The 14,760-nt window shown below is 41.1% G+C and overlaps 1 protein-coding gene and 1 long non-coding RNA gene across 2 annotated transcripts; both read left to right on the top strand.

Annotated features, from left to right (window-relative positions):
* The first annotated feature begins 4,017 nt into the window (after positions 1-4,017).
* Positions 4,018-11,288, top strand: LOC121877314 (sodium/potassium-transporting ATPase subunit beta-like). The gene is made up of 7 exons (XM_042382999.1): positions 4,018-4,260; positions 7,289-7,429; positions 7,574-7,690; positions 8,479-8,654; positions 9,636-9,737; positions 10,253-10,391; positions 10,897-11,288. Exons 1-7 carry the CDS (start codon positions 4,071-4,073, stop codon positions 11,001-11,003), a joined length of 972 nt encoding a protein of 323 aa, XP_042238933.1. The 5' UTR covers positions 4,018-4,070; the 3' UTR covers positions 11,004-11,288.
* Positions 11,289-11,958: 670 nt separating this feature from the next.
* Positions 11,959-13,961, top strand: LOC121877400. Its single transcript, XR_006090998.1, has 2 exons — positions 11,959-12,681; positions 13,428-13,961. It is a non-coding gene; the product is annotated as an uncharacterized LOC121877400 (long non-coding RNA).
* The last annotated feature ends 799 nt before the right edge of the window (positions 13,962-14,760 follow it).

The following is a 14,760-nucleotide window of genomic DNA, read 5'->3' as shown; positions in this document are numbered from 1 at the left end:
TCCGCACCCCCCTGGGTCCGCCCCCTGGGATGTATATTAATGTAAAGGAGTGTGAGGATATGTGTTAGTGTGAAAGAGTGTGAGGATGAGATGTGTGTTAATATAATCTAAAAGACCTAATAAAAAGGAACATTAACTTTAAGTTGAGAAAAAAAATGCTGCTCAAAGGACTGTTGTATGGTTCAGAAATGTGGACACTCTCAGTAACTACCAGAAAGAGGTTAAAGGCCTTTGAAATGTGGTCTTATGGGCGAATGTTAAGAATAAGTTACTGACTGGAAAACAAATGAAGAGGTACTAAGGTTAGCAAAAACTTCAAGATAAATATTTGAACTGTACAGTAAAAAAAGAAAAAAAGATATTTTGGTCCTTTGCATACGAGTATATTGTAATTAAGGATCATGGGATAATAACAGAAATATTAATGGTCAAAGTTGACGGTAAGAGAGCCATAGGAAGGCAGAGACCTGGATGTATGAATAAAATTAAAAAACCGGGTCCACAGAGAGATACAAAATATTGGAAGATTGGCAAAAACTGCCTGAAAGCCTTTAGAATGGAGGACTGTGGTCGCCAACCCTAAGATATTAACGATACTTGGATTGAATGACGGTCACGGGCCAGTTCAATATATTGTACTGTTTGTAAAATTTGGTATAATAGTATTTTAGAAGACATCAAACGAGGTTTAAATTTACCATTATATCTACCACCAAGATTATTACCAAGTACAGTAATATGTGTTCCTCTTCTAATCTGAACCAAAACACTAATAGAACACCAGTCTTTTAAGAATTACGTATAACAAAATCAAAAACATTCCACTCTCAACACAACACACATAGGGACATATAACCAATAGTTTTATAGTAAATAATATATACGTACACCCTATTGTCAACAGAGGCGGTTTGAACACTTACTGTGGTCGGTTTCCTGTTCCTGACAAGGTAAATTAAGAAATTAATATCCGGCAATTACAACAACCTAGTTAATGTCTATATTGGTACAGTATTTCCGGTAAAGGTATACTGTGGGATATCCCCTTAATAATAAGTTTATTTCTTCTAGGTTTTCACCAAGTCTGTCTCAACCAGAGTATGCAGACAGACAGACAGATTTATTAGGCTTAGACTTATCACAACAATCACATATCAAAATTACAATTAATACATTTACATTAGCAAAAATAGTTACAATCATTTGAGTAATTTCTCATATATGTCGGCATGAACTACTGTATCTCATTATCTACCTAAACATATCTATTACGGCGATGATTTCCATACCTCAAGTGTATTATTAATCTATTACATACCTTTGTGAATAATGTCTGTTGTTGCTACTTATATTGTATTAATTTTAAAAGAATTATTCAGAGGACACACACACACACACACACACACACACACACACACACACACACACACACTCTTAACTCCGCTCTCACGCAATTTAATCCAATTAGTCTTTATTGTTAGATTACGAGTCCACGTATTAGGTGTAGCTGTAAGGTCCATATTACCAGGTCAACGCGTTCACTCACGTCTTGACACCACCTGGGCGATACGGGTCGCACCTGTGACCCGAGTGATCAGTGGGTCATCAATCTGAGAAGATCAACAGGTCCACCTAGCACCTTACACTCCATATCACCTTTTCTCATCTACTATGCTTCTAAAATAACAGGATATAGTGAAACATGGCCATTAATTATACAGTGTTTAGGGGGTTACTGAGCTTTATCGGTTCCCCTAAAATAAAGAATTGAGTCAAAAGTGGATTTATCGTTGTAATAGACAAGATTAAATAGACAGTAATCATGCATGGATAATTAGTATATATTTTGAACGGAGTGCCTTCCAAAGAAGTCTATACAGCTTTAACTACTCGGTGTACCAATACCAATAAGGAGAAATGAAACGTACTGATGATGCCCACCCAACACTCCATCACAAGGTAAGTTTACTGTTAGTTCCGCCTCTTAGGTAACTTTTTTGGAGTGAGAGTTGTGAACTCTTGGAACAACCTGCCAGAGTGTTGTGACGGCACCGAGTGTGATCTTTTTCAAGACCAGACTTGACCAACACTGGAGCGGGTTCAGGTACATTCAGGAGCCAGTACATGCCCAGTACTTGCCAACAGTGCGTAACAGAGACGTGACCGATCGCCCAAGCGGCTAACAAGCCGATCAGCGGTGAAGAGGATAAAGGAAAAAAAAAGGTTAATCTTGTGTGGTAGGGTACAGTATTGCGGTGGTGTTGGTTGTAGGTGGTATCGTATGTGTTGTACTGATGTGGTGTGGTGATGTGCTGTGGTGGTGCTTAGTAGGGTAATGTGGTTTAGTTGTATGGTAGGTGGTAGGGTGATGTGTTGTGCTGGTGTTGTGAGGTAGGGTGATGTGTTGTGAGGTAGGGTGATGTGTTGTGAGGTAGGGTGATGTGTTGTGAGGTAGGGTGATGTGTTGTGCTGGTGGTGTTGTTTGGTAAAGCATATAAGATAAATTTACTATAAATGCAAAATAAATGAAATTGTCGACCTTATGTATACTATTTCCCTTCTCATATATACAGTTATGTACTCTCAGATATAAAAAATACACCACATAACATTTCATTAAAACTTTACCCTAGTCCTCTGCATGGTGTTGGCTAACTTAACATCACACAGAATACCTCTATTTTGGCATACAAATCAAAGCGGGCTGATGGGCTCGCCTAACGTCAGCTACATGATCTAAAATAAATTCTAAAAAAACAGGTTCTAGACATACGCTCACTGTCGGCTCACAGCACAAAGAAAGTGTACCCAACCACGACGCTTTAAGTAGGACCCACACTGTGACGTTACAGCCAGCCCGCTTGGTTTGTATATGACTCACAATTAGAAAGTATGTCAAAGCTTGTGATATTTGCTTATATATGTAAATTTAATGAAATTTTGTATTTACATATTTTTTTCAATAAGCATTTTTTTACTTTGTTATTTCAGTATTAACACTTTTTTTTTTACAAATTTGTTTCTTTAATCTACTGTATATATTGGCATCCATCTTACACACGCCTTCCCAAAACGACTGAATTTTCCAGAGTCAATTTCAATTTCAAGTTCAATTGTTTATTCCTTGATAGAAGAAGCGGGATCCTAGTGCTGTCACTAGGTACCCCTGTACAATGACACCAGAAGCATCTGGCAAGTGTGACAAGTATATACAGTATAAATATTATAAAGGGGTTTACTAAAGCCTAAGGAAGGAAGGATATTCCTTAAACACATAATCAATATTATTTACAAAATATCTGGCCAGTATGGGGAGGATCATCGTGTCTCCGTCAGGGGGTCGTGGAGTGGTGGTCCAGCAGGCGTCACGGAAGCGTTGTTTGTGGGGACATCTTAGGAGGTAGTGGATAAGGGTGCTGCTGTCGGGTCTTCTGCATAATGCACAAGAGCGTTGCTCTGGGGAGGCGGGGACACCAATCTCCCAAGCAGTCATACCCAATGATGATACGGGCAGCAATCACGTCCCCTTTCCGCGACCCTTTCCCGTAGACGTACGAGAGGTTCCCAGAGTCCTAGATTTAATTTCATACACAGTATATTATTCGTTCTTTACGTATGGTTTGATTAGTTAAAAACCCAACTGGATATTAGTATGTATATTCATTTATACTATAAAACATGTTTCCTGTTCCCCTGACGAGTTGCAAATCATAAAAGGACGTATAATAAAAAAATGCAAATCCAATAGGGCAGAATGGATCCCGTGACGTCATCATAGCTTCTCTGCCTCCCCTACGCCTGGGCAGACTTGATGAATGTAGACCATGGCTACTTTTTTAATTACAACACGCACACAGACACACACACAAAGAACCACTGACAATCAATTACTAAGTAAGGTAAATCACCAGCACAATATTCTCATACAAGAAAGAGCTACAAGAAAACAAGAAAACAAATACACACACGTAACTCAATAGAAGCGTAAGTCTTGATAAAGCTCAACAGCGGAGCGGAGAGTAAGCGTCATAGTTCGTCTAGCTGAGCTAGTGGTAGGACGTGACTCACAGATGGCCGACCAACAACCCACAATATCTTTTACGAAAGGGGACGCCAAGCGCACCAATGGGGAAGTGGACACCAAGATACCCACCTACAATAGGGCACCGCCCAGGCATCGGAGCACCGGGGACGCTATGAAGAGTTTCTGGTGGAACCCCGAGAAGAGGGAATTCCTTGGAAGAACTGGGGTGTCCTGGGGTGAGTTGAGGGAGAGGGAGTTATATAAGGACTTACACTTCTTAATTTATGCAACATTTTCACGTCTTAAAACTCGTGGAGTTTCTCAATTAGGTTCGCTTGTTTTCATCACATTAAGCAACAATATACAGTAGTGTGTGTGTGTGTGTGCGGTCAGTATTTATATTGCTAATGTATTTGCAATTCATCTTACAGTTATTATGTATTTTATGTAAGTGTTAATGTTTTTTGTATCTACTGTTGGCACGAGTGTCTATGTATTGTTTTTTTTGTACGCATTGTTGGCGCGTGAGTATTTTTATGCACCATGTGTGTATGAGTTTCACTATTTGTGTTTATGAGTGTACCTAAGTATCTCAGTGCACAGTGTTAACGTAAGTAGAATGGAGGAAATTGCAGCGTCTCTTGGCCCAAACTAGACAGCCCCGTTTACACCTAACCCCTATCGCTCAAACAGTGTATGTGGGTCGCACCGTCTAGGTTTGTGAACTAGCTTAGTTACGTGTTCACCTTCTCACAGTGGTTCGAGGACATACACACCCAAGTCCTTTTCACATTTGGTCTCAGTTAATGATGCTTCCTCGTCTCGTTGGTATATGTAATACGTCTCCATACTTTTGGTGCATCCTTGGTTGAATCCTAACAGCCATCCCTGAAGCTGACAGAGATCTTGTGTTAACATTTCTCAATCTGTTTGATTCCCAATTTCCCTGAATAACTTGGCATCGTCCGCTTATCACTGGTTTACTTGATGATTTCGCGTCATGATATCTGTATCTCCTGGCCATAAATATCCCAGCTAAGAAACAGCCTTGTCCCCTATACTTCCACCACCCAATTTTATTCCTCACACATTGCAGTCGCCTGATGACGGACTTTACCCGCTTGATGCACACAGCCCGACGCTCTGTAACACCTCGTAATTTAATTGACCATTTCACCACTTATCAGCTTACAAGCCACTCAAGCGATTGGTCTGTTCTGTGTTACTTTATAGGAACTCCATTGTCTAGTTTTAGTACATGAGTATCCCGAGGAAACCTGCGATGTTTGGTAAGGTCATACTGGAAAACACCTTTCTCACTTGTGTACAAGCATTTGAACTCCAACCCAAGGCACAGTAGTGAGAGATAAGCGCGTTTCCGGTGTACCACATATACAGCCCCGGTCCCCACACATCATGACCCAAAGACGCTCTGTGGGGTTCAGATAGCATCCTTTTGAAGACCAGTCCAGGACTTGAATTTCAGGGAGTTCCTGGTACCAGTCCTTCACTATCTGGCAGCTGTGAATGGGACATATATCATGAACCAACGTGATCTTATCGGGCTCGGACTGGAGGCATCTTTTCAAGTTCGCTGACTCTGCCACTCACATGTCGCTCTTGGACGTGTTGTTGTGTGTGGCCGCCAACAGTGCCTCGCTTGGGTCTTCCACCGCAATAAATGTCTTTTCATCAGTCAATATAACAGATCTGCAAAATCCAGTGTATGTAATTGAGAATCTTATCACGGCCGGCGCTGTTTTATCTCATTCGGGGTCAATACTGCTGCAGGGAGGGGCAGACTTTTGTTCGCAACGGCACATCGTTTGTCTATCTGCATTGTCAATATACTTGCTGATTCAATGTAAACTTAAATGGAGATTTTACTGAATAAGTATGGATATATGTATCGATCAATAGGGTCCAGGTGACTGATCAAAGCCTCCGCGATGTTATCTTAGTTACATATCTTCCTTTAGGATTGTTCATTTCTTGCGTAACGCATTTTAGGAAAGTTTAGGGAGACGACAAACATGTGTTGCACCAAATGATGCTGAAATCCCCACTCCTCTACTTTGTTAGTAGTTATAACCTCACCGGCTCCTCCCCCCGCACGTTGCCACGGCGATGATACCATTTTTTTAAGGATAAAATTATGTACTATTTTTATGATGACACATACAGTACTTATGCTTTAACATGTCGCCAGTAATCACATAAATAAACTGTGGATTTTGGACACGTGAGAACATTGAAATTTGATGGGGAATTTGCATCTACAGTATGGTAATTCTTGACACCCTGGGGGAGCAGCTGATACTATACGGGAACATATACAAGCATTAGAAGTGCTGGGAGGGGGGGGGACATGAGGGCATACTGAAAATTCACCCTGGGAAGATGGGCGTAAGACACAGTCGTGGACCACAGAGGAACCAGTCCAAATAATAGGGATCCAACGAGCACACAAATGAGAGAGAGAGAGATGGTATAGTGCAGTAACAGACACACAGGAAACTAGCATGACGTAAGAGCCACAACTAGCTGTAGTAAGGTCTTCCACGAACACGGTGTTTCATGCCGAGTCTACGAGAAACAGTGTTTACTTGTAGTGTTGTAATGTTACACCCGGCGATGCTGTCAGTATAGTGTGAAGGTAAAGGTTAAATACTAAAGGTTACACTGTAAGAACCTCAACAACGTTGGTCTTATCTCGTCTTTATCATGAAATGCCTAGGCTAACGACACACTGATACTTTATATGTAAATAAATAAATTAACATGAATGAGAGTATATAATAGTGATAATAATAGTAAAATTAATAATAATGAATTAATAAATTTGTGTGTTTGCGTTTAACATCATTTAATTCTCCGCCTCAGTTAGGGTTGGGGTTATCGGTGAGGCTCTCCCGTCATTGAGGGGTGAGGGGAAGGATACCGTCCAACCTCTTTACTGTCGACTGTGAACAAACGGTCACGTGTTTGGAGCTTGGACGGTGTCGACCCTGTTCCCCCTTCATGCACACAACCCAAGAGAAGGTTGGACCTAACCTGGAACACGTGGACCACACACTGATTCCCACCTCCCCCTCTAGGCGCGGAAGCTATAGTTTATTGGGCACCCCTTGTATCCAGTGTAATGTGAAGTGCATGAGAGAGAGAGAGAGAGAGAGAGAGAGTACAACGCCATCACAGAAAAGGCGAGCTCTGAGCGTGACTTTAAATCAAGCGGACTAACGATGTGTTTTATGGTGTCAACAGGGAAGATCGGGTTGTTCTACTTAGTGTTCTACTCATTCCTGGCCGCCTTTTTCGCCGCCTGCATGGCTGCCTTCTACACCACCCTCGACACTGAACACACACCCAAATACACGGGTGATGAGTCTCTTCTAGCTAACCCCGGTGAGTAACCTATACCCTTGTTTAACTGGCTCAAAATCATACTACTATATCACCAAAGAAGCTTATTGGTTGAGGTATAATTGCCATCACTCATTAAAGTACTAAGGTCATCATCAATGTTTTAATTCAATCTTTATTTTCAAGGTTTGGGAATACGGCCACGGACTAACTTAGAAGAGAACCACCCTGTCATCATCTATTCACCCTCGGGCAGCTTTTCTTATGGAGACTACATCGACTCCATCGACGATTTCTTTAAAAGTAATAATAATGTCTTGGTATGTTTTCCTATTCTTAGACAATATTTCTTTTTTCTTCTTACATTATGTCTATTTTTTTTTGAGGGGGGAGGGGGGAGGGGGGTACTTCACTGTTGATATTTTTTACAGAACCTTTTAGTGACATGATATTTCTGTGCCAGTGACCATGACACACTAGCACACCCAAGAGCGGTTTTCAGTAGCTGTGACACCATGGTAAGCAATATAATACTTAATAACTAATGGGTTAAGCCAAAGTGATAACAATAATTTCAACTTAAAAACTCTAAATGATTAAGTGTAGTTCATAAGCTCGGCATTTACTGTGACACGTTAAGTAATAGCTATACAACATAAACTAGAAGTGAAGCACCATACTCTTGCTTGCCGACATGACACAAAGACCATCATCACGTTGTAAACATCATCTACCTTTCATCCAGCTGGACGTCAACCGATTGTAAACTATCAGAGACTTCACATTATCGGTATTCTCCCGTGTATATATGTGTGTGTGTGTGTGTCATTGGCCAAGTATCCAGCCGTCACACACCAGACAGGTCTCGCAGGCTGTCATCAAGTGTTTCTGATTTACCCTTAGCGATGACTTCTCAAAGACGACCATCATGGATAAAGTGACGTCACGTAAATGTTGGCTATAAGTTTAAGGGTATAACTACAACAGGCATATTAGGTCTATATTCTTTGCACTAAGGGTCTAACTTAGCAACAGCCTATAACATCTGCAAGGTCTACATTCTTTGCACTAACGATACCTCCTATCAACAGCCTATAACAACAGAAGTGACCTTCAGAGCAAGTATATCAACTGTAAAGAGGATGATCATATAATCACTGGCGAAATCTGTGACTTTGACTTGGGCATGACCAAGACCAGCTGTACTCAGGAGGACAACTGGGGGTACACCACCAACTCTCCCTGCATCTTACTCAAACTTAACAAGGTGAGACAGAGACGGACATCTTCAATAACAAGAGAAAGGTACAGTACCTCTTACTGTTCCTTCCAGGACGTTTGGGTTCAAATACAAATTCAGTTGCCATTGGAAATTCTGTATTTGCATTTAAATGTGGATATACTACTCATTCTGCAGCTACACTGCATTATATTATAAAACACTTCATTTGCATTTGATTTTTCAAATAAATTCAGTATTAATATTTGATGAGGTCGGTAAACACTAGACACCTGTTTCTATAGTGTTGGCAGCGACTGAGATGATTATCTTAGCTCTTATCTCATCCCCGCCCAAGGGAACAGTCGGAAGGATATGAGATGTATGGCTGTGTTTGGTAGCATATGAATTTTAATTTGATTAACTCAAAACATTTGCATTTAAATGTATAAGCCTGCAGTTGAACCCAAACCCAGCTTCCAGGCACGGTTGCAGTGTGTCAATGGAGGCAACATATTCTCTCAGAGTTCCCTTTAAGTTCGTCCAGATGTACAAGGTCACATCTCCTCCACTCCATTTTCCACCTTTCTCAGGGTCTTCACACTGTCCTCCTTCATCAATTTAACATACAACAACTTTTTGTTGTCTTTTCTCTTATTTTCTCCAGGTGTTTATTTTCAAGCTCAGCTCTAGCCTCTCGGAACTGGCGACAGCATTCATTCCTTCCCTCCTGAGGACCGTCTTCCGGGGTTGGCCAATGTGTTACATCACCAACAGAGGCTAATATTGATCTTTTGTACATCCAGCTTCTCTCAAATCTATAAATGCGTTATTAACTTTTTATAATTAAATTCCAAGACATTTTTCCCGAGAATCGACAATAAAATAAAATCATACCCGCAACAGTATCTCTCTCTCTCTCTCGCTCTGAGCCTGACTCAAGTCTCAACTATGTAGGTTGATACTAAATCAAAATACCTTAAGAAAAAGAAGCATAAACATATTTTGTTTTTTATCCCACTTTTGCAGATGATAGGGTGGTTACCTCACCCAACGAAACATTTTAGCAGTTTACCACAGGGTCTCCAGGACCACATCAACAGCCTCAATGATACCAACGCTCTCTCCAAAGTGACTATATATATTTTTTTTTCATTATTAGTTACAATATCAGGCAACTTAACCAAAACCACCTAAGTGGGAATAATTCCATAATATATTACAAGTTAACTAATGAAACTAGTTGAATTATTATGTATAAGAATAAGAATCTTACAGACTTTATCACAGGTTCACATATCTAAGAAACATAGTGTACCGTATATCAGGACACACAATTACCCAACCCTCTTAAACACTACTGTACACTGAGATAAAAACTGATTCCATAATTCCTGATAAAAATATATACAATTGATTCCATTTTAAAGCAAACTTTCATTAAGTTATTATTAGGGCGTTAAAAATATAAATAAATAAAGACTTTGTAAACACAACTAATATGCATACTCTGGCTCTATGAATTCCTTTTATAACTGGTAAATGGATAAACTGGGATATATTTTCTTGTGTTGTCTTATTCACTCTTGTCTAAAGGACGTGTGGGTCTGGTTGATGAAACTTATAATAATAATAACTTTCTGCAGAATGTGTGGGTGTGGTGTGAGAGTCAGGAGGTGGAGATAGAGCAGCCAGCCCCAGGTCTCCCGCTCTCATTTTTCCCCTACACTAACCAGCCTGGCTACCTCGCCCCGTTCGTCATGGTTCGCCTCATCGACGTCCCACGTAAGTAATGAGATGTATTTTTTTTTATGTCTCCTTGGATGATGATTATTTTTTCGTAAATTTTTCTTCTTTTTGATAATCTCATAGTCTTGCTGCCTCTGTCTATCGATCTTCCATTCCCGTCTGTCCCTCGCTTGATCTGTGTGTCTGACTGGCAAATAGCACACCCAAAAGTTGCCCATGGGAGGGAAGGGTGGCGATAACTACCATAGCAACTGTATTAACTGTCACTGGTCACTCAACATCATTTAATTTACCTGAATATTTTTACATAAGTTTACCTAATTAAAAAAAACTAATTTGTTTAGCATTATACTGACAATGATTCTGTGATGACGTTTATCCTAGATTAAAAATGTCCGTGTTATTAAATTAGGCTTTGTTTAGTGTAGTTTTTTTCATGGAGTCTAACTGCTATTGATTTAAGACAGTCTATATCTGCTTTACTGACTCTCTCTCTCTCCATATTCATCTCTAACTTCTCTTACCTGTGTGTGTTTTACAGTTGAGGTGGATGTCAAGGTGAAATGTCGTGCCTGGGCTGACAACATCTTGCCTAGGATGAACCGTCGCGCCTTAGGCCAACTTGACATCGACATCAAACTCCATTAGAACATCACGGAGGAATTTAAAACTATCTGCTGGATAATGAACCACTTTCTGCCATTTTTTTTAGTGTATCTATGTTTTATGCCAGTACCTCTTAATAAGCCTACGGTATTAATGATGGAGTGAGTGAAGCCAGTGGTTGACAAGGAACTCTGTGCTGTCATGTTTACCACAGTAGAGCAAAGTGTTCACATGGCCTTGTTTTATGTGAGTGTAACTTTTTACTAATACAGTAGGTGTGTTTTGTATAAATGCACAGATAATAAACCAACATGGATTTACAACAAACCAGCAATTTTTTTTTCTTAACTTAAAAATATGTAAAAGTGACTGGATAAAGCTCTTGCCCCCTGTCCATAAGAGTCACTTGGGCCAAGATCACCCTTAGTTCACCCAGTAGCGGGCTTAGTATGTAGTGTACCGTACTCACACAACCTATAACGGGCCGTCAGAACTATGGGACTGCACCTTCATGTTAGATAAAGGCGATGACACTCTGACCCGTAATAGAATCTTTTTAGCAGCCAAGAACAGTTCTGATTCTAACAATACATTGAATATTACTCTCACTAGGTGACCAGGGTGACGTAGCTGGAGATATACTGTCTGTCCTGCATGGCTGGTGTGTCTGTCTGTCCTGCATGGCTGGTGTCTCTCTCTGTCCTGCATGGCTGGTGTGTCTCTCTGTCCTGCATGGCTGGTGTGTCTCTCTGTCCTGCATGGCTGGTGTGTCTCTCTGTCCTGCATGGCTGGTGTGTCTGTCTGTCCTGCATGGCTGGTGTGTCTGTCTGTCCTGCATGGCTGGTGTGTCTCTCTGTCCTGCATGGCTGGTGTGTGTCATGGCTGGTGTGTCTCTCTGTCCTGCATGGCTGGTGTGTCTGTCTGTCCTGCATGGCTGGTGTGTCTGTCTGTCCTGCATGGCTGGTGTGTCTCTCTCTGTCCTGCATGGCTGGTGTGTCTCTCTGTCCTGCATGGCTGGTGTGTCTCTCTGTCCTGCATGGCTGGTGTGTCTCTCTGTCCTGCATGGCTGAGATTAACTCCGATAAAGATGAAACGAATCCTAATAAGACTAACATGGACTCCATAACCCAATTGTTTCTCTCCGTGTTTTGTGGAGTTGTTGCTATACCTTCTATTGTCTAGTAGCGTTAACCCACAAGCACGAAGACCCACAAGAGAGAAACACGTCATAATAGGCCCCAGTAGTCCCAATAAGCCCCAAACATAACCAAACTATTGGCTGATTAGTACTGGGACCCACTCCTACTGATTAGGTTAAATTAATCGGGTCTATTGGGACTTGGGCCCGATAAGAGTGAGGACAATTAGGGTTGTATTGTGGTAATAACAGATAGAGAAATTAGCAAAATAAAATAGAAGTAAACAAAGAAAGAGGTTGTGAAAATTAATAAATGAGTAAAAAAGGAAGAGAGAGAGAGAGAGAGAGGTGCGCATGTAAAGGTGCAGCAGGTCTGGGTGTGTGTGTGTGTGTGTTTGGTGTGCACTGTGCAGTCGTCGGCCAGTCAGCGGTGGACCGGCGGCGAGCTACCAGAGCACCTCTCTCTCCAGGCTGCCTCTGCCGCTGCTCGCTCCCTCGTCCCGGCCACTCCAGTCTGTGCCTCACCCGTCGTCTCACCTACCTATTACTCCTGACCAAAATATCCGCACGTGAAAATAAAATGTATATCTTAACCCCTCCTCCTTGATCCGGGTCGTAGTGGTGGATTAAACACTTCACTCGTGACTTAGTGAACTAACATCTAGTTTACAGTGTAAATAAAAATAAAAAAAATCTTGGGGACACACTTCTAGTAGTTGCTATTTATTCTTTAATGTTTGAACTAGTTAATAGATACTAGTCCTTCAATGCCGCTATATAATTTTCTACGGCAATTCTATGGAGTTTTTAGTAAGTGAAACAGAAAAACAAGATGTTAAATTAATAAGTCGCAGAACAATAAGAGCGGAATGTACAAGTTTTGGGTAAAGTGCAGATGTTGGTGGCTGGTGAAGGCTAAGATGTGTGACAGAGGAGGAAGTGTTGAAAAACGTCTTGACTTACAATGTTTGGTGTTCCTCGTACAGTGAGATGCGAGGAAGACTATGTGTGTGGAGTGTGAGTTGTCAAGTAACGTCTTACCTCCATGATTTAGAGATTCATTTCTAGACGTTGTTGATCTGCTAGTGTTAGGCGTCACATCTTGCCTAGTTTACTGTATTGCGACCTGAGTAAAGACAAGATTAGTAGTGTTTCTGACTTGCAGTAGTTGCCACTGGCCAGCACAAAACCCAACTCTTGGAGCACTGTGTCGATTTTTATTTGAAGTTGACAAGACTACATAAATAAACTTGTGTTTCATCTTGCTTACAAAAGTGAATTTATAAGTTCGTATACATAAACTTATGGTGTTTAACCTTTGTTACAAGAGTAAAGATGAGAGGCAGCTCCTACGGACGTCAGCCAACACATCCTAACCACCTCCAGGTCGCACTACACCCCAGTGTTTTGTGAGTCATCGTCTACTTTTAGAACTTTATAAGTATTTCTAAACAAACAATTGAGTTCTTTATCCGCATCAAAGAGGGATGACAAGTACAAGTGTAGTCTTGACATATAAATGATCCATCAACACTTCCTTAACCTCTTCCGATACAGCGAGGATCAGGCAAGGTATCAATGTCACTCAACTCAAAGCAACACAACGCGTTCATGCAACAAATCTCTGGAAAGTTCATATGAGTGAGAAAGAACTATTCAAAATACTATATCTACTGTATACATTATTGTCCCGACAAAAATACTGAAAGTTTATACCAGTGAGAGAGGAATACATGGACCTAATTTCCTCCTCAGTCAACGTCTACACAAGTAACTGGAATATGAAGAAATAATTGTACATGTAATTGGTGACAACAGACCCAGCTGGACTCACTACCTCCTAAGTGTCAACACCACCACACGTGTCAACACCACCACCAGTGTCAACACCACCACCAGTGTCAACACCACCACCAGTGTCAACACCACCACACGTGTCAACACCACCACCAGTGTCAACACCACCACCAGTGTCAACACCACCACCAGTGTCAACACCACCACACGTGTCAACACCACCATCACAAGTAACACCACCACAAGTGTCAACACCACCACACACATCAACACCACCAAAACTGTCAAAACCACCACAAGTATCAACACCACTACCACAGGTGTCAACACCACCACCCGCGTCAACACCAACCATGACCAGAGTATAAACAGCTCCATCTACAAGGGTGAAGTTCCTCACTACCTCACAGAGAGAAGCTAAGGTCCACCGGATATACACCAGGTAAGTTTAATGTACTGTATAATTAACACACACCACCATGAACTCTCCTCTAAGTTACCACAGTGGAGGGTCAGTGTAGAGAGCAATAAAAAAGTCAATAACTATCTCGGACTGGTCAGCTCGGTTCCTGGTACTGACACACAAGAAAATCTTTATGAAATTCCAAAACTTTCCACTGTCCACACACACACACACACACACACATACCTTCCTTTTCGCCGTAATTTTATTAATTGTCTTCAAAATAAATGTTTGAAACCAGGATGATCATTTATGTAATCACAAGGTGCGTCATAGTGATGGGAACATCTCTTTAAGTCTTAAGGACACACTCAGTGCTCAGATAAACAAGTCTTTATGGCCAGGTTATCTCCACACACACAAAAAAAATGGAAGGAAATTCTTTACTAAAATTAATACCA

Source organism: Homarus americanus, unplaced genomic scaffold, assembly GCF_018991925.1.
Source record: "Homarus americanus isolate GMGI-L3 unplaced genomic scaffold, GMGI_Hamer_2.0 scaffold367, whole genome shotgun sequence".
NCBI classification, from domain to species: Eukaryota; Metazoa; Arthropoda; class Malacostraca; order Decapoda; family Nephropidae; genus Homarus; species Homarus americanus.
Note: the sequence above shows the minus strand (reverse complement) of the source record. Positions and strands in the feature narration are given on the sequence as shown.

Excerpts from the sequence above, each read along its gene's own strand:
- LOC121877314 (XM_042382999.1), top strand. The coding sequence starts at position 4,071 with ATGGCCGACCAACAACCCACAATATCTTTTACGAAAGGGGACGCCAAG. Across the intron at positions 4,261-7,288 it reads AAGAACTGGGGTGTCCTGGG|GGAAGATCGGGTTGTTCTAC; the intron begins GTGAGTTGAGGG and ends TGGTGTCAACAG. Across the intron at positions 7,430-7,573 it reads GTCTCTTCTAGCTAACCCCG|GTTTGGGAATACGGCCACGG; the intron begins GTGAGTAACCTA and ends TTTATTTTCAAG.